This window comes from Thalassophryne amazonica, chromosome 5, assembly GCF_902500255.1.
Source record: "Thalassophryne amazonica chromosome 5, fThaAma1.1, whole genome shotgun sequence".
In the NCBI taxonomy this organism is placed as follows: domain Eukaryota; kingdom Metazoa; phylum Chordata; class Actinopteri; order Batrachoidiformes; family Batrachoididae; genus Thalassophryne; species Thalassophryne amazonica.
This window is the reverse complement of record NC_047107.1, coordinates 130066783-130093276: the sequence shown is the minus strand read 5'-3', so window position 1 is coordinate 130093276 and position 26494 is coordinate 130066783. Positions and strand designations below refer to the sequence as shown.

Sequence of the window (26494 nt, the reverse complement as noted above, 5' to 3'; positions counted from 1 at the left end):
TGCTATAATGCTATAAAGGTGACGTGCTGGTCATAAGTTTTAATGCCACCACAGAAGACCTCTGTTAAGAAAAAACCCAGTCCACAAAAATATCCATTAATCAAACCCCGGGACCAAAGTTCACCAATTAGCCATAGCGTTGGTTGTTTCAAATTAGTTTTGATGATTTATGTACATTGTGTTTATTGTTCTTGCAGATGTGCAGCAGATGGCTGTGATTAAAGAAGAGGTTCCTTTGGAGCAGCAGGACTGCAGTTTCAGTGTGGAACAGAAGGACTCTGAGCCCTCAAACATTAAAGAGGAGCAAGAGGACCTCTGGAGCGATCAGGACCAAGATGGTCTGGAGGAGGATGATATCATCAAATTCACAGTGACTCACATCCCTGTGAAGAGAGACAATGATGAAGATAAACCACTTCACCAAAACCAGTCTGAGGAGAACAGAGAGGCAGAGCCTCAAGCCAGCAGCTCAGCAGAACACATGAAAACAGAATCTGATGGAGGACCAGAATCAGACACCAACCCAGAACCAAGTTCTCATGACAAGGGATCAGACTGTATGGAGGTTGATACTGACAACAGTGATGATTGGAAGGAGACCAGAAAAACCCATTTAGGGTTCAAACCTCAGTTTGAGTTAAATTCTAAGAAAAATGATGTTGATGAAATCGGTGAGAATTGTTATACTGGAAAGAAACAATTTAGATGCTCCGACTGCAGCAAAACATTTAGATTTAAGCAAAATCTGACAATACACCTCAGAAGTCACACAGGAGAGAAACCGTTTAGCTGTTCTGAGTGTGATAAAAGGTTTTCTGTAAAGGCCAATCTAATGAGACACATGAGAACTCATACAGGAGAGAAACCGTTTTGCTGTCCTGAATGTCACAAAACATTCAGATTCAAGCACAACTTGAATGACCACATGAGACTTCACAGTGACCAAAACCCGTTTGGGTGCCCGGAGTGCGATAAAAGATTTGGCAACAAGAGTGACCTGAATAATCACATCAGAACACATACAGGAGAGAAACCATTTCGTTGCTCAGTTTGTGGTGAATGCTTCACTCAGTTGTCGTCATTAACGTACCACATGAGGCGCCACACAGGAGAAAAACCTTTCAGCTGCTCAGTTTGCCAGAAACGTTTTAGGCAGAGAGCAGATGTTGGGAGACACATGACAGTCCACACAGGAGCGAGACCTCATGTTTGCCCTTTTTGTACTAAAGGCTTTGCACGTAAAAATGATCTGAAAGACCACATGAAATTCCACACAGGAGAAAGGGATTAATACACATATGCAAACACGGGTAGTTATGTAAGCGATAGAGATCCATCTGTCATACTTATAAAAGGAGCCACTTTGTTGCTGTGGTCAGCAACACTTGTAAAAGTTTCTCAGTCAAATGTAATTACAAAAAAAGCATTTTCTGCCGTCTTGTTGCTGACACATATGTAAATAGGCTGGATTTTTGTTGTTATTCTTGAGAGAACTAGTTAAACCCACAGAAGGAAAAAGCAGAGTTTGGTTCTATTTTATGACATGTTTTTGAGGTCTAAGAAGTTATAAGATTAGCACGTTTAAAAAAAACAAAAAACTTTGTAGCTCTGGGATGGATTAGTTTTTGTTTTGTCAATTTGTTCATGTAAATGGGGAATCTTCTTCACAGACTAAAGTTAATTATGGAGTTCCACAAGGTTCTGTGCTAGGACCAATTTTATTCACTTTATATATGCTTCCCTTAGGCAGTATTATTAGACGGTATTGCTTAAATTTTCATTGTTACGCAGATGATACCCAGCTTTATCTATCCATGAAGCCAGAGGACACACACCAATTAGCTAAACTGCAGGATTGTCTTACAGACATAAAGACATGGATGACCTCTAATTTCCTGCTTTTAAACTCAGATAAAACTGAAGTTATTGTACTTGGCCCCACAAATCTTAGAAACATGGTGTCTAACCAGATCCTTACTCTGGATGGCATTACCCTGACCTCTAGTAATACTGTGAGAAATCTTGGAGTCATTTTTGATCAGGATATGTCATTCAAAGCGCATATTAAACAAATATGTAGGACTGCTTTTTTGCATTTACGCAATATCTCTAAAATCAGAAAGGTCTTGTCTCAGAGTGATGCTGAAAACTAATTCATGCATTTATTTCCTCTAGGCTGGACTATTGTAATTCATTATTATCAGGTTGTCCTAAAAGTTCCCTAAAAAGCCTTCAGTTAATTCAAAATGCTGCAGCTAGAGTGCTGACGGGGACTAGAAGGAGAGAGCATATCTCACCCATATTGGCCTCTCTTCATTGGCTTCCTGTTAATTCTAGAATAGAATTTAAAATTCTTCTTCTTACTTATAAGGTTTTGAATAATCAGGTCCCATCTTATCTTAGGGATCTCATAGTACCATATCACCCCAATAGAGTGCTTCGCTCTCAGACTGCAGGCTTACTTGTAGTTCCTAGGGTTTGTAAGAGTAGAATGGGAGGCAGAGCCTTCAGCTTTCAGGCTCCTCTCCTGTGGAACCAGCTCCCAATTCAGATCAGGGAGACAGACACCCTCTCTACTTTTAAGATTAGGCTTAAAACTTTCCTTTTTGCTAAAGCTTATAGTTAGGGCTGGATCAGGTGACCCTGAACCATCCCTTAGTTATGCTGCTATAGACGTAGACTGCTGGGGGGTTCCCATGATGCACTGTTTCTTTCTCTTTTTGCTCTGTATGCACCACTCTGCATTTAATCATTAGTGATCGATCTCTGCTCCCCTCCACAGCATGTCTTTTTCCTGGTTCTCTCCCTCAGCCCCAACCAGTCCCAGCAGAAGACTGCCCCTCCCTGAGCCTGGTTCTGCTGGAGGTTTTCTTCCTGTTAAAAGGGAGTTTTTCCTTCCCACTGTAGCCAAGTGCTTGCTCACAGGGGGTCGTTTTGACCGTTGGGGTTTTACATCATTATTGTATGGCCTTGCCTTACAATATAAAGCGCCTTGGGGCAACTGTTTGTTGTGATTTGGCGCTATATATAAAAAAAAATTGATTGATTGATTGATTGATTAGTTTGTGTGTACAAAATGTAATTATCAGAGGGTTCGCCTCGTGGAATGGTATGTTCCAGCTTTCACTGAATTAAATATTCATTCATTGAAAGAATGTAAATAGTCATTATTTTATGTAATGGCTAAAATAGATCCTTGTCATTTTAGATTTTATTAATTTATAATATTATTCATTTATATGTGTGTGTGTGTGTGTGTTCCACTGCTGCTAAAGTTGAAATTGTGACGTGTAGTCCAGTGATGCTGTGCACTGACATCAATCACGTCAGCTTTTCATCTGAACAGGTCTTTATGCATTGTGCACGTGTGTGTGTGTGTATTTTACAAGAATGGTACCAAACGTATGGAACCAAACTGCACTCTAAATGCAACACAAATGGGATGAATAATCCATGTCATGTGACATACAAAGCACCAATCAAATGACAAGGATCCACTCAGCCATTATACAAATGTTGCTCTTCTTTCGGGGAGGTGAGGTTCTTGTGGTTAAACGTTGGGCTTCAGACCAGAGGATCCTCGGTTCAAATCCCAGCTTGACCACAAAATCACTAAGGGCCCTTGGGCAAGGTCCTTAATCCCCTAGTTGCTCCCAGTGTGTAGTGAGCACCTTGTGTGGTAGCAGCCTGACATCAGGGTGAATGTGAGGCATTGATGTGTAAAGCGCTTTGAGCGTCTGATGCAGATGGAAAAGCGCTATATAAATGCAGTCCATTTACCATTTAACATATGCAAAGGGACTGGATGGACCAAACTTTGCAGCAGTTTTGTTGGAAAATGTGACAGATTGGTTAATTACAAACACTGAATACATGTAGATGAATGCATGAATTACAACCCCTGGCAAAAATTATGGAATCACCGGCCTCGGAGGATGTTCATTCAGTTGTTTAATTTTGTAGAAAAAAGCAGATCACAGACATGACACAAAACTAAAGTCATTTCAAATGGCAACTTTCTGGCTTTAAGAAACACTATAAGAAATCAGGAAAAAAAATTGTGTCAGTAACAGTTACTTTTTTAGACCAAGCAGAGGAAAAAAATATGGACTCACTCAATTCTGGGGAATAAATTATGGAATCATGAAAAACAAAAGAACGCTCCAACACATCACTAGTATTTTTGTTGAACCACCTCTGGCTTTTATAACAGCTTGCAGTCTCTGAGGCATGGACTTAATGAGTGACAAACAGTACTCTTCATCAATCTGACTCCAACTTTCTCTGATTGTTGTTGCCAGATCAGCTTTGCAGGTTGGAGCCTTGTCATGGACCATTTTCTTCAACTTCCACCAAAGATTTTCAGTTGGATTAAGATCCGGACTATTTGCAGGCCATGACATTGACCCTATGTCTTTTTGCAAGGAATGTTTTCACAGTTTTTGCTCTATGGCAAGATGCATTATCATCTTGAAAAATGATTTCATCATCCCCAAACATCCTTTCAATTGATGGGATAAGAAAAGTGTCCAAAATATCAACGTAAACTTGTGCATTTATTGATGATGTAATGACAGCCATCTCCCCAGTGCCTTTACCTGACATGCAGCCCCATATCATCAATGACTGTGGAAATTTACATGTTCTCTTCAGGCAGTCATCTTTATAAATCTCATTGGAACGGCACCAAACAAAAGTTCCAGCATCATCACCTTGCCCAATGCAGATTCGACATTCATCACTGAATATGACTTTCATCCAGTCATCCACAGTCCACGATTGCTTTTCCTTAGCCCATTGTAACCTTGTTTTTTTCTGTTTAGGTGTTAATGATGGCTTTCGTTTAGCTTTTCTGTATGTAAATCCCATTTCCTTTAGGCGGTTTCTTACAGTTCAGTCACAGATGTTGACTTCAGTTTCCTCCCATTCGTTCCTCATTTGTTTTGTTGTGCATTTTCGATTTTTGAGACATATTACTTTAAGTTTTCTGTCTTGACGCTTTGATGTCTTCCTTGGTCTACCAGTATGTTTGCCTTTAACAACCTTCCCATGTTGTTTGTATTTGGTCCAGAGTTTAGACACAGCTGACTGTGAACAACCAACATCTTTTGCAACATTGCGTGATGATTTACCCTCTTTTAAGAGTTTGATAATCCTCTCCTTTGTTTCAATTGACATCTCTCGTGTTGGAGCCATGATTCATGTCAGTCCACTTGGTGCAACAGCTCTCCAAGGTGTGATCACTCCTTTTTAGATGCAGACTAACAAGCAGATCTGATCTGATGCAGGTGTTAGTTTTGGGGATGAAAATTTACAGGGTGATTCCATAATTTATTCCTCAGAATTGAGTGAGTCCATATTTTTTTCCTTCTGCTTGGTCTAAAAAAGTAACCGTTACTGACTGCCACAATATTTTTCCTGATTTCTTATAGTGTTTCTTAAAGCCAGAAAGTTGCCATTTGAAATGACTTTAGTTTTGTGTCATGTCTGTGATCTGCTTTTTTTCTACAAAATTAAACAACTGAATGAACATCCTCAGAGGCCGGTGATTCCATAATTATTGCCAGGGGTTGTAATCTTGTTTGGATAGTGTTTCATTAGCTCCACTGTTGTCCCTCAAGAGAACTGACATTTGTGGTTCAAAATCCTGTATTCGGCCTTGGTTTCTCACCATGACCGTGCCCCAACTGATCCAGTCCAAGAATGTCCCTGGTTTCAATCAGGTGGTTTCCATGTCACGCACATTGTTTTAAATGCTTTGTCTTGAAATATCTCTTCAGTATGAGTCACAAGTTCATATCCTAAAGAATATATGGAATTTTTATTAATTAACTGTCACCAACACACCAGCAAGGACAATGGGGGGAGAAAAGCATGCAGACTACTGATCCTGCTCACTCAAAGAAAAATTCAGGATTTCATTTGAATTACTGTGTTTGTGTGTGTGTGTGGGGGGGGGTGAAGAGGGGAGCAGCCACAGGAAGCACCACAGAGCAACCTGCTATGGATGACAGCATGCGCTGAGGCTGAACCATAACCCAAGAAGCAACCACAAGGGACCATACACTAGCCATCCAATAAAAGATGCCCTGACAACCCCCCACAAGCGGGAGTGAAGTGGCACTGTGAGTATGAGATGTTGGGCACAAACCCCCAGCCCCAAAGTCGGGTTTAGCCACAGAGAGAGCAGGCCAGTGTCCCTTCTTGGACCTGCTGCCGACAACAACTCCATGCACCTGAGTCGAGGCTCCTGCACCAGGGCAGAGGGAGGAACATCCCCCACCACCAAACACTCACCATCACCAACCACCTGGGAAGCAACCTGTAGGTCCCAGAGGGAGCGCTGGACAGCCCCACTCACCAGCGTCTCCACTCGCATAACCAAGACATCTTTTGTTTTTCCAAGCTACAGTCATTTTCAAAAATTGATCATTTCCATGTCAAATTCCATCAAACATAGAAACCAAATGATTCGCACAACCACAACACTCCGATTAAAAAAAAAAGGTTTTATTTAACAAGACGTAACGTTCGGAAGATATTTTTGGTACAATTTTTCTTGGTCCAGTACACCTTTTTATGTATTTTGGGTGTGCGTGTCTTCGTTGCATTACTTAAATTCCATCAAAGAACAACAACCTCGTGTAAGTGAAAAACGTGAGAATGACCGTCCAGCATTTCAGAGAGTGAAGGAGAACAGCGCCACCTAAAGGCGAGCAGTCTCTCTACTGACTTCATGAGTTGTGCGGTTTTTCTATTGTTCTGCCTGTAGGATTTTCCAGTTCTGTATTTCTGTTCAGTCAGAAAGCAAATCATGTTGTTGTTTATGTATTTCTTTGTGTAAATTAACATGTATATATCTAGTAAGTACTAGAAATTTACTTTTAATGCATACGAGTATTTGCATATTTATTATAAATTATGTTGTCTCACAAAGATGAAAACAAATGTATATAAAAAAAAGTCCTTTTTACATCAGAGGACCGACTCACCATCCATAGCTGAAATCTTTTAACACGTCAAAGGAGACAGAAATTATTTTTTTCAAGAGTCGATACCTATGACTGTTTAAAATGGTGAAATTGAAAAACGACTCATCTTCAACCGCTTACTCCAATTAAGGGTCACGGGAGGGGGCTTCACTTACATTGGTGGTGCCTCTTTTCTCTCTCTTACTTTGAAGGCGCCTCTGTTCTCTTTTTTATTTTTGAAGGCGCCTCTGTTCTCTTTTTTATTTTTGAAGGCGTCTCTGTTCGCTTTCTTACTTTGAAGGCGTCTCTGTTCGCTCTCTTACTTTGAAGGCACTTCTGTTCTCTTTCTTACTTTGAAGGAGCCTCTTTTCTCTCTCTTACTTTGAAGGCGCCTCTGTTCTCTTTTTTATTTTTGAAGGCGTCTCTGTTCGCTTTCTTACTTTGAAGGCGTCTCTGTTCACTCTCTTACTTTGAAGGCGTCTCTGTTCGCTCTCTTACTTTGAAGGCACTTCTGTTCTCTCTCTTACTTTGAAGGCGCCTCTGTTCTCTTTTTTATTTTTGAAGGCGCCTCTGTTCTCTTTTTTATTTTTGAAGGCGCCTCTGTTCTCTTTTTTATTTTTGAAGGCGTCTCTGTTCGCTTTCTTACTTTGAAGGCGTCTCTGTTCGCTCTCTTACTTTGAAGGCACTTCTGTTCTCTTTCTTACTTTGAAGGAGCCTCTTTTCTCTCTCTTACTTTGAAGGCGCCTCTGTTCTCTTTTTTATTTTTGAAGGCGTCTCTGTTCGCTTTCTTACTTTGAAGGCGTCTCTGTTCACTCTCTTACTTTGAAGGCGTCTCTGTTCGCTCTCTTACTTTGAAGGCACTTCTGTTCTCTTTCTTACTTTGAAGGAGCCTCTTTTCTCTCTCTTACTTTGAAGGCGCCTCTGTTCTCTTTTTTATTTTTGAAGGCGTCTCTGTTCGCTTTCTTACTTTGAAGGCGTCTCTGTTCGCTCTCTTACTTTGAAGGCGTCTCTGTTCGCTCTCTTACTTTGAAGGCGTCTCTGTTCGCTCTCTTACTTTGAAGGCACTTCTGTTCTCTTTCTTACTTTGAAGGAGCCTCTTTTCTCTCTCTTACTTTGAAGGCGCCTCTGTTCTCTTTTTTATTTTTGAAGGCGTCTCTGTTCGCTTTCTTACTTTGAAGGCGCCTCTGTTCTCTTTTTTATTTTTGAAGGCGTCTCTGTTCGCTTTCTTACTTTGAAGGCGCCTCTGTTCTCTTTTTTATTTTTGAAGGCGTCTCTGTTCGCTTTCTTCCTTTGAAGGCGTCTCTGTTCGCTCTCTTACTTTGAAGGCGTCTCTGTTTGCTCTCTTACTTTGAAGGCACTTCTGTTCTCTTTCTTACTTTGAAGGAGCCTCTTTTCTCTCTCTTACTTTGAAGGCGCCTCTGTTCTCTTTTTTATTTTTGAAGGCGTCTCTGTTCGCTTTCTTACTTTGAAGGAGCCTCTTTTCTCTCTCTTACTTTGAAGACGCCTCTGTTCTCTTTTTTATTTTTGAAGGCACTTCTGTTCTCTTTCTTACTTTGAAGGCGTCTGTGTTCGCTCTCTTACTTTGAAGGCGCCTCTGTTCTCTTTCTTATTTTTGAAGGAGCCTCTGTTCTCTTTCTTACTTTGAAGACGCCTCTGTTCTCTTTCTTATTTTTGAAGGAGCCTCTGTTCTCTTTCTTACTTTGAAGACGCCTCTTTTCTCTCTTACTTTGAAGGAGCCTCTGTTCTCTTTCTTACTTTGAAGACGCCTCTTTTCTCTCTTACTTTGAAGGCGCCTCTGTTCTCTTTCTTACTTTGAAGACGCCTCTTTTCTCTCTTACTTTGAAGGCGTCTCTGTTCGCTCTCTTACTTTGAAGGCGCCTCTGTTCTCTTTGTTATATTTGAAGGCGCCTCTGTTCTCTCTCTTATTTTGAAGGTGTCTCTGTTCTCGTTCTTATTTTTGAAGGCGTCTCTTTTCGCTCTCTTACTTTGAAGGCGCCTCTGTTCTCTTTGTTATATTTGAAGGCGCCTCTGTTCTCTCTCTTATTTTGAAGGTGTCTCTGTTCTCGTTCTTATTTTTGAAGGCGTCTCTTTTCGCTCTCCTACTTTGAAGGCGCCTCTGTTCTCGTTCTTATTTTTGAAGGCGCCTCTGTTCGCTCTCTTACTTTGAAGGCGCCTCTGTTCTCGTTCTTATTTTTGAAGGCGCCTGTTTGCTCTCTTACTTTGAAGGCACCTGCTCGCTCTCTTACTTTGAAGGTGTCTCTGTTCTCGTTCTTATTTTTGAAGCCGCCTCTGTTCGCTCTCTTACTTTGAAGGCGCCTCTGTTCTCTTTTTTATTTTTGAAGGCGTCTCTGTTCGCTTTCTTACTTTGAAGGAGCCTCTTTTCTCTCTCTTACTTTGAAGACGCCTCTGTTCTCTTTTTTATTTTTGAAGGCACTTCTGTTCTCTTTCTTACTTTGAAGGCGTCTGTGTTCGCTCTCTTACTTTGAAGGCGCCTCTGTTCTCTTTCTTATTTTTGAAGGAGCCTCTGTTCTCTTTCTTACTTTGAAGACGCCTCTTTTCTCTCTTACTTTGAAGGCGCCTCTGTTCTCTTTCTTACTTTGAAGACGCCTCTTTTCTCTCTTACTTTGAAGGCGTCTCTGTTCGCTCTCTTACTTTGAAGGCGCCTCTGTTCTCTTTGTTATATTTGAAGGCGCCTCTGTTCTCTTATTTTGAAGGTGTCTCTGTTCTCGTTCTTATTTTTGAAGGCGTCTCTTTTCGCTCTCCTACTTTGAAGGCGCCTCTGTTCTCGTTCTTATTTTTGAAGGCGCCTCTGTTCTCTTTCTTACTTTGAAGACGCCTCTTTTCTCTCTTACTTTGAAGGCGTCTCTGTTCGCTCTCTTACTTTGAAGGCGCCTCTGTTCTCTTTGTTATATTTGAAGGCGCCTCTGTTCTCTCTCTTATTTTGAAGGTGTCTCTGTTCTCGTTCTTATTTTTGAAGGCGTCTCTTTTCGCTCTCCTACTTTGAAGGCGCCTCTGTTCTCGTTCTTATTTTTGAAGGCGCCTCTGTTTGCTCTCTTACTTTGAAGGCGCCTCTGTTCTCGTTCTTATTTTTGAAGGCGCCTCTGTTCTCTCTCTTATTTTGAAGGTGTCTCTGTTCTCGTTCTTATTTTTGAAGGCGTCTCTTTTCGCTCTCCTACTTTGAAGGCGCCTCTGTTCTCGTTCTTATTTTTGAAGGCGCCTCTGTTCGCTCTCTTACTTTGAAGGCGCCTCTGTTCTCTCTCTTATTTTGAAGGTGTCTCTGTTCTCGTTCTTATTTTTGAAGGCGTCTCTTTTCGCTCTCCTACTTTGAAGGCGCCTCTGTTCTCGTTCTTATTTTTGAAGGCGCCTCTGTTTGCTCTCTTACTTTGAAGGCGCCTCTGTTCTCTTTGTTATATTTGAAGGCGCCTCTGTTCTCTCTCTTATTTTGAAGGTGTCTCTGTTCTCGTTCTTATTTTTGAAGGCGTCTCTTTTCGCTCTCCTACTTTGAAGGCGCCTCTGTTCTCGTTCTTATTTTTGAAGGCGCCTCTGTTCGCTCTCTTACTTTGAAGGCGCCTCTGTTCTCGTTCTTATTTTTGAAGGCGCCTGTTTGCTCTCTTACTTTGAAGGCACCTGCTCGCTCTCTTACTTTGAAGGTGTCTCTGTTCTCGTTCTTATTTTTGAAGCCGCCTCTGTTCGCTCTCTTACTTTGAAGGCGCCTCTGTTCTCTTTTTTATTTTTGAAGGCGTCTCTGTTCGCTTTCTTACTTTGAAGGAGCCTCTTTTCTCTCTCTTACTTTGAAGGCGCCTCTGTTCTCTTTTTTATTTTTGAAGGCGTCTCTGTTCGCTTTCTTACTTTGAAGGAGCCTCTTTTCTCTCTCTTACGTTGAAGACGCCTCTGTTCTCTTTTTTATTTTTGAAGGCACTTCTGTTCTCTTTCTTACTTTGAAGGCGTCTGTGTTCGCTCTCTTACTTTGAAGGCGCCTCTGTTCTCTTTCTTATTTTTGAAGGAGCCTCTGTTCTCTTTCTTACTTTGAAGACGCCTCTTTTCTCTCTTACTTTGAAGGCGCCTCTGTTCTCTTTCTTACTTTGAAGACGCCTCTTTTCTCTCTTACTTTGAAGGCGTCTCTGTTCGCTCTCTTACTTTGAAGGCGCCTCTGTTCTCTTTGTTATATTTGAAGGCGCCTCTGTTCTCTTATTTTGAAGGTGTCTCTGTTCTCGTTCTTATTTTTGAAGGCGTCTCTTTTCGCTCTCCTACTTTGAAGGCGCCTCTGTTCTCGTTCTTATTTTTGAAGGCGCCTCTGTTCGCTCTCTTACTTTGAAGGCGCCTCTGTTCTCGTTCTTATTTTTGAAGGCGCCTGTTTGCTCTCTTACTTTGAAGGCACCTGCTCGCTCTCTTACTTTGAAGGTGTCTCTGTTCTCGTTCTTATTTTTGAAGCCGCCTCTGTTCGCTCTCTTACTTTGAAGGCGCCTCTGTTTCCGGCCCTTAGCTTAGCTTGCTAGCTGTGAGCAGCAGTGTTCGTGTCTGTGACTTTGTTCTCTTGCTGTTTTGTGACGGAGTTTGTTTTAGAAAAAGTTGGTGTCGTTGTGTGAAAATGTCTAAAGTCCAAATGCTGAGAGCGTTGGTGAAGCAGCGACTAACTGCGGCTGCTGAAGAGATATTTGGGCTGTTTGAAAGAACCATAGCAGAGTACGAGGAGGAACTTTGTCGTTCCAAAGAGGAGAACCACCGACAGCGACACCTGCTGGACGCCGTCTTTAACCCGGAGGTTCGTTTAGACGCAGGTTAGTTGTCTCACTGGTTTAACTTTTTGTTTTGTTTGCAGATGTTTGATTTTCTGGATAAAATTCCAGACTTTGGGTCTGGTTTTAAACTGATTCAACTTTATTATTGTTAATTTGACTCTTTAAATAAATGTCTTTTTTTCTGTTTAAAGTCGACTTGGTTAAACTCGGTGACGTGCGGTGCGGTTGATGGCTGGTGAGGCACTGACTTCATCACAATCAGATTTAAATACTTATGAAGCTCACAGAGTAGTTTATTCACCGTTTGATTGACATTAGTTAAGGGTTATGTTTAAAATCTCATATCAGCATTCTTTACACAAACTAGTACACAAAAAGCACATTTAATTAAAAAAAGTTATGTCTTACGTTTACTTATAAATGAAGTCCATGTGCTGCTCCTTCTGAACAAAAGCATCGATAACTTGCTTGCAGTAGGTACGTGCGTATGACCTAAATATGGTGCCTGCTGTTGTGGTTGTATCAGCTGCTTCTGGCTTGTAAGACTTTGCAGGCAGTAGTGCTGAGTTTGTGCTTCAAGGAATGCGTTTATTTTTTAACAGTCGGGAATCTGCCTATTTGATAACGTAGATGATATCCCCCCGCAACCTCGTTTTCAAACGGTATTCCTGTGAGAAGTAGAAGTTAGGAAAATCTGTGGAAAATTGAATTGAAATATAGCATAGAAAACATTCTCTTGTAAAGGTGAGTAAGATCAGTTTTCAAATAATATAGAACATGTAATTCATGTGGTTATGTACCTTTCTGTGAAGTGTGGTGATGATCGAAGCCTTTGCGTGCATATTTTTATGATCCGCAACACCGATGTCAAGACGGCGGACATAGCGAAATAGCCTTTTTTTTTTAGCTTGGAAACTGCTGTCAGTAAACCATGTTTATAGGGCGGATTGTTGCAGTTCACACATTTAAATGAGATAGTAATTAGGTTTGACAGAGTACCATCATTTTGAAATGTAAACACTGAGACACAGCTTTCTGGTGTTTTTCCCTGAAGCACACAGACAAAAATTGCCAAGATCTTCCGACCTTCAAATGCTCATACTTTTCTTCATATGTGACATAGAACTAATATTTAAACACCATTTTGAAGGTCTCCATAGGATCTTTCCAACCACACCATTTCCGTTACAATTTCTTTAATTTGTTTTTATCACATACCTACTTGTAGAGGTTTTCCTTATCTTCCTGACATTTTAAAAGTCTCTCTGTTTCAGTGGAGATCATTGCCAGGGAAGAAAGTCATCCTTCATCAGTCCGGTTCCGACTGTATGTTTAGAGCCTTTTCTTCAGTGTAAATAGGACGCACACTTGATATTTCATTATTTAGTGGCATCTGTGGACAACGGGATGCTGGACTGAGTGTGACATGCCATGTCTGAGGCTGATGCAGCAGATCTTTTGAATTCCTGTTTTCTGTCTCTTCAGCTCTGTCAAACCATGGATGCTACTTTTCCATTTTATGACTATTTTCTGTAAGAGTCAAAATTAATATTCTGTTATCACCGTTTATATATATATATATATATATATATATATATATATATATATATAATATGTAACATATAAAACATGTGAAAGTGAAATTGATGAGCACCATTTCCTGAATGAAACCGAAGTGGACAAACTAGTTACACGAGCTGTGATTGGCCATAAATTGAATCTCAGCTGTCATGAAGCAGATTGACACAGACAGACAGAGTCAAGACATCAGCTTAGTGCAGAATTTGGAATTTATTTTCTCTGTTGTACTCAAAGTTAAGCACGCTACAGTTAATAGAATTAATAAGACATTAAGACACAGAAGACATTAATAAGACACACAAAAAAAAAAAAACCTTTGTGGTCGACACGTGAAGCCGAACACGTTTCTGTGTCAAGTTAAGAAATGATTCGATCCAGTGACATCAGTAGCCTTTTTGCTTAATGAATCCCTTATCAGTCCTTTTTTTCACATTGCGCCGGAGCAGCCGTTGTTTTTGAGGGTGTGTCTCAGGAAAATGATCATTTCTCTATGTTGATTGCAGACTTGCTGCTTTTGCAGCAAGTCTGCTTGAAGCTTGAACCAGTGAAGCAGCACTTCTGTTTCGCTGCTTTTCAGAAGCGCCATTTAAAGAGTCAGCTTTGTACGGATTCAAGTCATTAACTGGGACTCTTGTCTTATTGCGGGCAAGAAATGAGAATCGTCGTTCATTCCTTTCCTGTTTTGTGGGACTCCAAAGAGTCGTGCAGATTTCGGTCAGAATTAATAGCTTCAAAGCGAATCGCTGTTTTTAATCAAATGACACCTCTTTCCAAACATTGTAATACAGACAACAAACTACAACAGACCAAAACTGTTTGTTTTGTTTTTTTTCTTCCAAAATGAGACGTCCTCCATTCTTTATGAATTACATTAATGCTGATGTGCAGCACAGCCGGCTGAGCTCAGCTCAGGGGGTGTGGAGTTACACCTGTAAGGAAATGCTTTTGACAAAAACTACAGATTTTGTTTATTTTTATTTATGTCCAGAGATCAAGGATCCATCATGTACATCAAGGATGCAGTGGCCATGTACAGATTTTATTGATTTTTATTTATGTCCAGAGTTTAAGGCTCCAGTGACCAATTTCATATTTATTTACTTTAAGACTCAATAAAATGTTGTTGACATGGAAAACCTGTAAAGCCTACTTTTAGTATACAGAAAATTCACAGGAGCTATTGATAATGGCATTGATACCAATAAAATCTTATCAATACCCATCCCTAGTCAAAGCGGGGGGGGGGGGGGGGTCAGTGTGGCATTCGCACGGACTGATCATTTTACTGCTCTGATCATATACGCCATCAGATTTACACTTATATTATTCCCTCTGTTGACAGTTTTGTGTTAGAAATCAATCTTAGTAACGTAGCCACCAGCACCTTTCAGTCCAGCCCAAAAAGTTACTGAAACACATTCAGATGATAACGGCTGTTAAAGTTTTATTAAATTGTTGTTAAATCTATTGAAAAAGATCAAAATACACCTGCTGAGTTAATAGCAAAGCATGTCTCTCAAGTTATGGAGCCTGCTTACGGACATGGTGGTTAATTTTTTTTTTTAGCCCAGATTATTGAAACGTTTTTTCTAACGTTTTAAAATATCTCTGAATAAAATATAAGTAAAATAATCAAAACATAATTGGGGTATTCAATGTCATACAACTGTTGTGATTTTTTTAAACAAAATGTAGTTGTCCCACACTATTGCTGTAATTTCCACCACAACACTGTAATGTCCCTTTAAACAGTTTGTATGAAAGATTGTTTGGGTAGTTTCTGTGGAGACAGTGACATCAGAGCACATGTATATAGCGCCAAATCACAACAAACAGTTGCCCCAAGGCGCTTTATATTGTAAGGAAATGGTGTGGTGGAAATTACATTTACAAGGCCAATAGTGCCTGTAGTTAAAGAATCACCCATAAATGTTCAGAAGGTGCACTAACAGGTGCTGCTACTAACTATCACTGTTGTATAAATATATTTCATACGGAGTCTTACAGCTGTGCAAGTTGTAGCAACTTACACCCTCATCTCACAAGATCCCATTCTCTTGTGAATCCTGTGTGTGCGTGCGTGTGTGTGTGTGTGTGCGTGCGTGTGCACCCGTGCGTGTGCGTACATGCATACGCACATGCGCATATGCGTTTAGTCCCCCCCCCCCCCCCCCCCCCCCCGATTCCACTCACTGTGCTCTGATAGGCATGAGCTTTAATATGATAATAGGTTATTGCAAGGGAACACAAAAACTACTGCTAGGGAACACAAAAGTATTGCGAGGGAACGCAATAATCTGGGCCAAAAAAATGAATCACCATGTCCCTAGGCAGGCTCCGTACAAGTCCAAACCAAGAGAGGAAAAATCAGCACAACCCAATGTTAAAAAAAAAAAAAAAAAAGACACATCGCCTACCCAAGCAGCTGGTGGTTTGTTTGGAGGTAAAAAAAAAAAAAGATAAAATAATGAGTCCTAAATACATACATTTGAATTGACATTTTGACATGAAAATCCTTCCAGTTACTGCATAAAGTGAAGTTATAACCTAAAATAAGTTATAATAAAACCTGAAAAATCTATGTTCATATTTGATTCAGTTTACAATTTTTTCATTAAAATATGATTTTACAGAAAAACTCTGGAAACTGCGTAGATATTGAATATGATAGAGTGAACTGAAGTCAGATAATGCCATAGGTTTCATGTAGTATCCATTTAGCTCATTTATTTTTAATGTAATTTCACAAAGAAACGGAATCATGTGCAATAATGCAAACTGAAGTTTGCATTATTGCATTATTCAGAGAGTCTGCATCATTGGCAGAAAAAGGAAAATATGTACAAATCATAGTTAACATTTTGAGCTCATATTTTGATGTAGAGAATGGTCATTGATCTGAAGCTTTTATTTGTTCATCTATGATATATTTGGTTATGGTGGTACCATAAAAATTGGTGTCACTGTATATCACTTTTCTTGCAGTCAAAGATACACTTTTTGCCTAAACAACAACAAAAACACTTTTTAGGGTTATATCTTGTTCAGATATAACTGAGAACACTGACTTTTTTTTTTAAGGAAGAATTGTCTGTCAATAATCAAATCAAATCAGTTTTATTTATGTAGCGCCAAATCACAACAAACAGTTGCCCCAAGGCGCTTTATATTGTAAGGCAAAGCCATACAATAATTACAGAAAAACCCCAATGGTCAAAACGACCCCCTGTGAGCAAGCACTTGGCAACAGTGGGAAGGAAAAACTCCCTTTTAACAGGAAGAAACCTCCAGCAGAACCAGGCTCAGGGAGGGGCAGTCTTCTGCTGGGACTGGTTGGGGCTGAGGGAGAGAACCAGGAAAAAGACATGCTGTGGAGGGGAGCAGAGATCAATCACTAATGATTAAATGCAGAGTGGTGCATACAGAGCAAAAAGAGAAAGAAACACTCAGTGCATCATGGGAACCCCCCAGCAGTCTAAGTCTATAGCAGCATAACTAAGGGATGGTTCAGGGTCACCTGATCCAGCCCTAACTATAAGCTTTAGCAAAAAGGAAACTTTTAAGCCTAATCTTAAAAGTAGAGAGGGTGTCTGTCTCCCTGATCTGAATTGGGAGCTGGTTCCAGAGGAGAGGAGCCTGAAAGCTGAAGGCTCTGCCTCCCATTCTACTCTTACAAACCCTGGCAAAAATTATGGAATCACCGGCCTCAGAGGATGTTCATTCAGTTGTTTAATTTTGTAGAAAAAAAGCAGATCACAGACATGACACAAAACTAAAGTCATTTCAAATGGCAACTTCCTGGCTTTAAGAAACACTATAAGAAATCAAGAAAAAAAGATTGTGGCAGTCAGTAACGGTTACTTTTTTAGACCAAGCAGAGGAAAAAAATATGGAATCACTCAATTCTGAGGAAAAAATTATGGAATCACCCTGTAAATTTTCATCCCCCAAATTAACACCTGCATCAAATCAGATCTGCTCATTGACATTGACCCTATGTGTCTTTTTACAAGGAATGTTTTTGCAGTTTTTGCTCTATGGCAAGATGCATTATCTTGAAAAATGATTTCATCATCCCCAAACATCCTTTCAATTGTCCAAAATATCAACATAAACTTGTGCATTTATTGATGATGTAATGACAGCCATCTCCCCAGTGCCTTTACCTGACATGCAGCCCCATATCATCAATGACTGTGGAAATTTACATGTTCTCTTCAGGCAGTCATCTTTATAAATCTCATTGGAAAGGCACCAAACAAAAGTTCCAGCATCATCACCTTGCCCAATGCGGATTAGAGATTCATCACTGAATATGAATTTCATCCAGTCATCCACAGTCCACAATTGCTTTTCCTTAGCCCATTGTAACCTTGTTTTTTTCTGTTTAGGTGTTAATGATGCCTTTCGTTTAGCTTTTCTGTATGTAAATCCCATTTCCTTTAGGCGGTTTCTTACAGTTCGGTCACAGACGTTGACTTCAGTTTCCTCCCATTCGTTCCTCATTTGTTTTGTTGTACATTTTTCGATTTTTGAGACATATTGCTTTAAGTTTTCTGTCTTAACGCTTTGATGTCTTCCTTGGTCTACCAGTATGTTTGCCTTTAACAACCTTCCCATGTTATTTGTATTTGGTCCAGAGTTTAGACACAGCTGACTGTGAACAACCAACATCTTTTGCAACATTGCGTGATGATTTACTCTCTTTTAAGAATTTGATAATCCTCTCCTTTGTTTCAATTGACATCTCTCGTGTTGGAGCCATGATTCATGTCAGTCCACTTGGTGCAACAGCTCTCCAAGGTGTGTTCACTCCTTTTTAGATGCAGACTAACGAGCAGATCTGTTATGATGCAGGTGTTAGTTTTGGGGATGAAAATTTACAGGGTGATTCCATAATTTTTTCCTCAGACTTGAGTGATTCCATATTTTTTTCCTCTGCTTGGTCTAAAAAAGTAACCGTTACTGACTGCCACAATCTTTTTTTTCTTGATTTCTTATAGTGTTTCTTAAAGCCAGAAAGTTGCCATTTGAAATGACTTTAGTTTTGTGTCATGTCTGTGATCTGCTTTTTTTCTACAAAATTAAACAACTGAATGAACATCCTCCGAGGCCGGTGATTCCATACTTTTGCCAGGGGTTGTACAAACCCTAGGAACTACAAGTAAGCCTGCAGTCTGAGAGCGAAGCGCTGTATTGGGGTGATATGGTACTATGAGGTCCCTAAGATAAGATGGGACCTGATTATTCAAAACCTTATAAGTAAGAAGAAGAATTTTAAATTCTATTCTAGAATTAACAGGAAGCCAATGAAGAGAGGCCAATATGGGTGAGATATGCTCTCTCCTTCTAGTCCCTGTTAGCACTCTAGCTGCAGCATTTTGAATTAACTGAAGGCTTTTCAGGGAACTTTTAGGACAACCTGATAATAATGAATTACAATAGTCCAGCCTAGAGGAAATAAATGCATGAATTAGTTTTCAGCATCACTCTGAGATAAGACCTTTCTAATTTTAGAGATATTGCGCAAATGCAAAAAAGCAGTCCTACATATTTGTTTAATATGCGCTTTGAATGACATATCCTGATCAAAAATGACTCCAAGATTTCTCACAGTATTACTAGAGGTCAGGGTAATGCCATCCAGAGTAAGAATCTGGTTAGACACCATGTTTCTAAGATTTGTGGGGCCAAGTACAATAACTTCAGTTTTATCTGAGTTTAAAAGCAGGAAATTAGAGGTCATCCATGTCTTTATGTCTGTAAGACAATCCTGCAGTTTAGCTAATTGGTGTGTGTCCTCTGGCTTCATGGATAGATAAAGCTGGGTATCATCTGCGTAACAATGAAAATTTAAGCAATGCTGTCTAATAATGCTGCCTAAGGGAAGCATGTATAAAGTGAATAAAATTGGTCCTAGCACAGAACCGTGTGGAACTCCATAATTAACCTTAGTCTGTGAAGAAGATTCCCCATTTACATGAACAAATTGTAATCTATTAGATAAATATGATTCAAACCACCGCAGCGCAGTGCCTTTAATACCTATGGCATGCTCTAATCTCTGTAATAAAATTTTATGGTCACCAGTATCAAAAGCTGCACTGAGGTCTAACAGGACAAGCACAGATGAGTCCACTGTCTGAGGCCATAAGAAGATCATTTGTAACCTTCACTAATGCTGTTTCTGTACTATGATGAATTCTAAACCCTGACTGAAACTCTTCAAATAGACCATTCCTCTGCAGATGATCAGTTAGCTGTTTTACAACTACCTTTTCAAGAATTTTTGAGAGAAAAGGAAGGTTGGAGATTGGCCTATAATTAGCTAAGATAGCTGGGTCAAGTGATGGCTTTTTAAGTAATGGTTTAATTACTGCCACCTTAAAAGCCTGTGGTACATAGCCAACTAATAAAGATAGATTGATCATATTTAAGATCGAAGCATTAATTAATGGTAGGGCTTCCTTGAGCAGCCTGGTAGGAATAGGGTCTAATAGACATGTTGATGGTTTGGAGGAAGTAACTAATGAAAATAACTCAGACAGAACAATCAGAAAGAAAGAATCTAACCAAATACCGGCATCACTGAAAGCAGCCAAAGAGAACGATATGTCTTTGGGATGGTTATGAGTAATTTTTTCTCTAATAGTTAGTTGTTCTTATTTTCTTCAATTAGTGATGAGTAGTAAGATGTCCTAGCTTTACGGAGGGCTTTTTTATAGAGCAACAGACTCTTTTTCCAGGCTAAGTGAAGATCTAAATTAGTGAGACGCCATTTCCTCTCCAACTTACGGGTTATCTGCTTTAAGCTGCGAGTTTGTGAGTTATACCACGGAGTCAGGCACTTCTGATTTAAAGCTCTCTTTTCAGAGGAGCTACAGCATCCAAAGTTGTCCTCAATGAGGATATAAAACTATTGACGAGATAATCTATCTCACTCACAGAGTTTAGGTAGCTACTCTGCCCTGTGTTGGTATATGGCATTGGAGAACATAAAGAAGGAATCATATCCTTAAACCTAGTTACAGCGCTTTCTGAAAGACTTCTAGTGTAATGAAACTTATTCTCCACTGCTGGGTAGTCCATCAGAGTAAATGTAAATGTTATTAAGAAATGATCAGACAGAAGGGGATTTTCAGGGAATACTGTTAAGTCTTCAATTTCCATACCATAAGTCAGAACAAGATCTATGGTATGATTAAAGTGGTGGGTGGACTCATTTACATTTTGAGCAAAGCCAGTCGAGTCTAACAATAGATTAAATACAGTGTTGAGGCTGTCATTCTCAGCATCTGTGTGGATGTTAAAATCGCCCACTATAATTATCTTATCTGAGCTAAGCACTAAGTCAGACAAAAGGTCTGAAAATTCACAGAGAAACTCACAGTAATGACCAGGTGGACGATAGATAACAACAAATAAAACTGTTTTTTTGGGACTTCCAATTTGGATGGACAAGACTAAGAGTCAAGCTTTCAAATGAATTAAAGCTCTGTCTGGGTTTTTGATTAATTAATAAGCTGGAGTGGAAGATTGCTGCTAATCCTCCCCCTCGGCCCGTGCTACGAGTGTTCTGGCAGTTAGTGTGACTCGAGGGTGTTGACTCATTTAAACTAACATATTCATCCTGCTGTAACCAGGTTTCTGTAAGGCAGAATAAATCAATATGTTGATCAATTATTATATCATTTACTAACAGGGACTTAGAAGAGAGAGACCTAATGTTTAATAGACCACATTTAACTGTTTTAGTCTGGTGCACTTGAAGGTGCTATATTATTTTTTTCTTTTTGAATTTTTATGCTTAAATAGATTTTTGCTGGTTATTGGTGGTCTGGGAGCAGACACCGTCTCTACGGGGATGGGGTAATGAGGGGATGGCAGGGGGAGAGAAGCTGCAGAGAGGTGTGTAAGACTACAACTCTGCTTCCTGGTCCCAACCCTGGATAGTCACGGTTTGGAGGATTTAAGAAAATTAGCCAGATTTCTAGAAATGAGAGCTGCTCCATCCAAAGTGGGATGGATGCCGTTTCTCCTAACAAGACCAGGTTTTCCCCAGAAGCTTTGCCAATTATCTATGAAGCCCACCTCATTTTTTGGACACCACTCAGACTGAGTCATGAAGTCATTACTAAGTCACTCAGACTGAGTGGTGTCCCAGCAATTCAGTCCTGAATAGCTGGGACTGTATCACACAAGTCATGCACGGGCAGACAGTTTTGACTTGTGGTTAAAATTGTAAACAAACTAATTCTGGACTGTTGTTTTACAAAGTGAAAATATCAGCTAGATGTTTTAGTTTTAAAGTAATGCATTCATTTTGAAGGTTTTAGTGTTTAAAGACACACGTCATAGTAGTGCATTATGGGAAAATTAGTTTCCTGACATCAGTGGTTGGTTGGTCTATAACACACAAGTATCTGTAACGTGGTGGATTTTACATATAAATCAGTATTTGTAATTATGTCATTTTTTTCATTTGTAAAAAAAAGGCAATTGGAAAACAGAAAATTTTGTTTTAGTAATTCAGCACTTTTAGCGAATGTGTGGCAATTGGTATTCACACTACCATGAACACTGCCATTTACTGCCAGTAGATGGCAGTGTGAACACTGAATTTTATGCCTGTTTGATTTCCAGTTACACTATGTAACACAATTTTTGTTCCTGGCTTCTAAGTGTTATATTTCAACTGCTTATGTCTAAAGTCTATGGAAAAATGACAAACTTTGATTTTATGTTTTTTTTCTAAAAGTTTCTTGAAATTTCTAGATATTTCTGGAAAATTCTAGAAAATTCTGGACAGTTCTAGCAGTTAAAGAATATTCTAGAAGACTACTCAGTAGTAGTCAAGGCGAATTGAGAATATTCTTGAAAACAGACAAATTTCAAAATATCATTGTCGTGATCACAGAAGCAAAGTTTCTGTGGAATAACACATAGTTACATAGTGTTATCAGTCGGAAACGAGAGATCATCAGTGTTCTGTGAAAATTATCTGAAAAAGAATTCAGAAACTGAAAAAGTTGGAAGAAAAAAAAAATCTGATAACACCACAAAAAACTTTGAAGTACATGAACTAAACATACTCCTGACTAGGGATGGGTATTGATCAGATTTTATCTATTGATTGCTCTTATCGATCTGATTCCTTATCGATTCCCTTAGCAATACCTCTTGTGAATTTTCTGTGTATTAAAAGTAGGCTTTACAGGTTTTCTATGTCAACAACATTTCATTGAGTCTTAAAGTAAATAAATATGAAATTGGTCACTGGATCCTTGATCTCTGGACATAAATAAAAATAAACAAAATCTGTAGTTTTAATCAAAAACTTTTTCTTTCAGACATTTTGGCATTATTGTCTCTCCATACCTCTGAGCTGAGCTCAGTTGGCTGCAGCACGTCAGCACAGGACGCCTCATTTTGGGAGGGAAAAAAGTTTTGATCGATTGCAGTCTATTGTTTGTATTACAATGTTTGGAAAGAGGTGTCATTTGATTTAAACACCAATTCGCTTTGAAATTATTAATTTCAACCGGACTCTGTCTCAGCAGAGAGCCGCGCCGTGTTTGGAGCGGTACAAACAGAATGGAGGACGAGTCTCGTTTCTTTCTCGCAACAAGACAGGAGTCCCAGTTAGTGACTTGAATCTGCACAAAAGTGACTCACAATTAACATATTTTTCATTTCATTTATTTATTTATTTCATTCATTTAAAAGAAAAAAAACAGAAAAGCAGAAATAAAGCATCTCCATTACCAGAATGAAAAGGAGCAGAGAGAAGAACAAGTCTTATATTTTCTGCCCCATTTTAACGGCTTTGAGAGGAGTTAAGAAGCGTAGTTGCCGCAAAATGTGATGGGCCGGTCGATGCAAGGAGCATTGTGGGTAGTGTATTTCAGGTTCACTTTGGATGTTACAGTGTTTCCGTCCCTTGTCCCCTGGAAATCTGCTGCAAAACCCATCACATCTCATTGATGGGTTTTGCGACTTGCGACTGTACTGTGTTTCTCAACTTCTCTGCTGCTTTTGATATTATTGATCATGATCTGTTAATGGAAAAACTCGCTGGTTACGGTTTTGAGCTATCGGCTCTTACATGGCTTTATATCTACCTATCTAACAGAACACAGTGTTTTTAATGGCAACTTCTCTAGCACCAGGAGTGTAGTATGTCGTGTGCCACAGGAGTTGTCTCGGTCCATTATTATTTACCATTTTCACGAATGATTTACCATTTGTAAAGACCTGGCAGGCCCAAACATATCATGAGGGTCTGCTGGGAACGACTGGCAGAACCCTCTGTCAGCGAGGTCTTCAACTCCCACCTCCGGGAGAGCTTCTCCCAGATCCCGGGGGAGGTTGGAGACATGGAGTCCGAGTGGACCGTGTTCTCCACCTCCATTGTCGATGCGGCTGCTCGTAGCTGTGGTCGCAAGGTCTCTGGTGCCTGTCGCGGCGGCAATCCCCTAGGTTCACGTCCCTACCAATATTTGGCCCCCTACTGTGTAATCACGACCAATAAAACCGCTGTCCTCCATTATTATTTTGCTTGAGACATATTGCTTTAGGTTTTCTGTCGACGCTTTGATGTCTTCCTTGGTCTACCAGTATGTTTGCCTTTAACAACCTTCCCATGTTGTTTGTATTTGGTCCAGAGTTTAGACACAGCTGACTGTGAACAACCAACATCTTTTGCAACATTGTGTGATGATTTACCCTCTTTTAAGAGTTTGATAATCCTCTCCTTTGTTTCAATTGACATCTCTCATGTTGGAGCCATGATTCATGTCAGTCCACTTGGTGCAACAGCTCTCCAAGGTGTGATCACTCCTTTTTAGATGCAGACTAACGAGCAGATCTGATTTGATGCAGGTGTTAGTTTTGGGGATGAAAATTTACAGGGTGATTCCATAATTTATTCCTCAGAATTGAGTGAGTCCATATTTTTTTCCCTCTGCTTGGTCTAAAAAGTAACCGTTACTGACTGCCACAATTTTTTTTTTCCTGATTTCTTATAGTGTTTTTTAAAGCCAGAAAGTTGCCATTTGAAATGACTTTAGTTTTGTGTCATGTCTGTGATCTGCTTTTTTTTCTACAAAATTAAACAACTGAATGAACATCCTTCAGTTACTTTGCAGAGCTGGGGATGGACCATTTGCCATTCAAGAGCCAAAGTGGTTCTGTTGTGTGGTATCTGGGGCAACGCACGACCCAGTGCACCCAGACCTCACCTGATGGTTGTTAGGTCACAGAAAGTTTAATAATTTTTTGTCAGTGATCCAGAACTGGCAATAGGTTTGTTTGTTTTTTGTTTTTTTTTGTGTTTTTTACTGTCTCTCTTTTAAAGCCCTCTTTGTGATTTGACAAAGAGGTGACACTCCAGCAGAGGGCGCTGTGCATTCTGAGTGCTTTTCCAGTTTATTTGTGGTTTAATATTCATTGATCGCTCTTTGTAGATACACAGCAACTGTTGGTCGGGAAGGAAGAGGTTTTACCTGAGGAGCAGGTGGACTGGAGCTCCAGTGTGCACCAAGAGGACCCAGATCCCCAACACATTAAGGAGGAACACAAGGACCTCTGGATCGATAAGCAGGGAGAACCGCTTCAAGAACCGCAGGTGAATGATGTCATTAAGTTCACATTGACTTGTGTCCCTGTGAAGAGTGGAGAAAACGAACAGAGACCTCAGTCCTCACAACTTCATCAAAGCCAAAGAGAGGCGGAGCCTCAAGCCAGCAACTCAACTGAAGGCGTGTTCACACAACCTCGTGGAGTACCAGAACCGGACAAACACTTAGATCAAGATGTTTACTTGCAAACACTTAACATCAATAAGGCTTCAGACTCTTTTGAATGTGAGAGCCAACACAGTGATGATTGTAAGGAGGCAGGAGATCCGCCGTCAGGTTTTAAACCAACATGTAACCTCAGTTACCAGAGACCATTCGGCTGCTCTGTAGGTGGTAAAACACTTTGTTCAAGCAATGATCTGAACCCTCACGTAACACTTCATAATGAAGAGAACTCGTTCAACTGCAGCGAGTGCAACAAATCATTCAGGTACAAGGGCAGCCTGCATGACCACATGAGACATCACTCAGGAGAGAAACCGTTCTGCTGCACTGAATGCACCAAAAGATTTACGTTAAAGCCCAACCTGATCAGACATATGAGAATTCATACAGGGGATAAACCATTTAGTTGCTCCGAGTGTAGCAAAATATTTAGATTCAAAAACAATCTCATTGACCACATGAAAATTCATAGTGACAAGAAACCATTTGACTGCTCCGAGTGTAGCAAAACGTTTAGAAAGAAGAACATGCTGAAAGAACACACCATGCTTCATCATAAAGAGAAACGATTTTGCTGCTCTGTGTGTAGCAAAACGTTTTGCTCCAAGTTTACAGTGATGAGGCACATGAAAATTCATACAGGAGAGAAACCGTTTCGATGCTCAAGCTGCGGTGAAAGATTCACTCATTCAGCATCGTTGACGTACCACATGCGACGTCATACAGGAGAGAAACCTTTCACTTGTTCAGTCTGTAATAAAGGCTTCAGGCAGAGAGGAGACGCTACGAGACACATGAGAGTCCACACAGGAAAAAAAACCTTAAATTTGGATGTTTTTCTAAACTCTGGTGCTCCTCTGTTCCAGCCTTAGTATTATTAAATATGTGATAATAATTAATGACCTCAGTTCTGTAGTATTTTCTACATAGCCACTACAAAGTGTTTTTAAAGATACAGTAGTGTTCAGAATAATAGTAGTGCTATGTGACTAAAAAGATTAATCCAGGTTTTGAGTATATTTCTTATTGTTACATGGGAAACAAGGTACCAGTAGATTCAGTAGATTCTCACAAATCCAACAAGACCAAGCATTCATGATATGCACACTCTTAAGGCTATGAAATTGGGCTATTAGTTAAAAAAAAGTAGAAAAGGGGGTGTTCACAATAATAGTAGTGTGGCATTCAGTCAGTGAGTTTGTCAATTTTGTGGAACAAACAGGTGTGAATCAGGTGTCCCCTATTTAAGGATGAAGCCAGCACCTGTTGAACATGCTTTTCTCTTTGAAAGCCTGAGGAAAATGGGACGTTCAAGACATTGTTCAGAAGAACAGCGTAGTTTGATTAAAAAGTTGATTGGAGAGGGGAAAACTTATACGCAGGTGCAAAAAATTATAGG

The 26494-nt window shown here is 39.9% G+C and overlaps 2 protein-coding genes across 2 annotated transcripts in view; both read left to right on the top strand.

Moving 5' to 3' along the window:
- LOC117511357 (zinc finger protein 23-like) overlaps nt 1–1697 on the top strand; it is a 42436-nt gene extending 40739 nt beyond the window's left edge. Inside the window, exon 6 of the mRNA XM_034171397.1 lies at nt 198–1697. Within this exon, the coding sequence (XP_034027288.1) occupies nt 198–1291 (1094 nt within the window). The 3' untranslated portion in view covers nt 1292–1697. The remainder of the gene's footprint in view (nt 1–197) is intronic.
- Nucleotides 1698–11496: 9799 nt separating this feature from the next.
- On the top strand, nt 11497–26148 carry LOC117511351 (zinc finger protein 1 homolog). The gene is made up of 2 exons (XM_034171390.1): nt 11497–11749; nt 24757–26148. The coding sequence occupies exons 1-2, from the start codon at nt 11560–11562 to the stop codon at nt 25965–25967; spliced, it is 1401 nt and encodes a 466-aa protein (XP_034027281.1). The 5' UTR covers nt 11497–11559; the 3' UTR covers nt 25968–26148.
- Nucleotides 26149–26494: the final 346 nt, after the last annotated feature.

Excerpts from the sequence above, each read along its gene's own strand:
- LOC117511351 (XM_034171390.1), top strand. The coding sequence starts at position 11,560 with ATGTCTAAAGTCCAAATGCTGAGAGCGTTGGTGAAGCAGCGACTAACT. Across the intron at positions 11,750-24,756 it reads GGAGGTTCGTTTAGACGCAG|ATACACAGCAACTGTTGGTC; the intron begins GTTAGTTGTCTC and ends CGCTCTTTGTAG.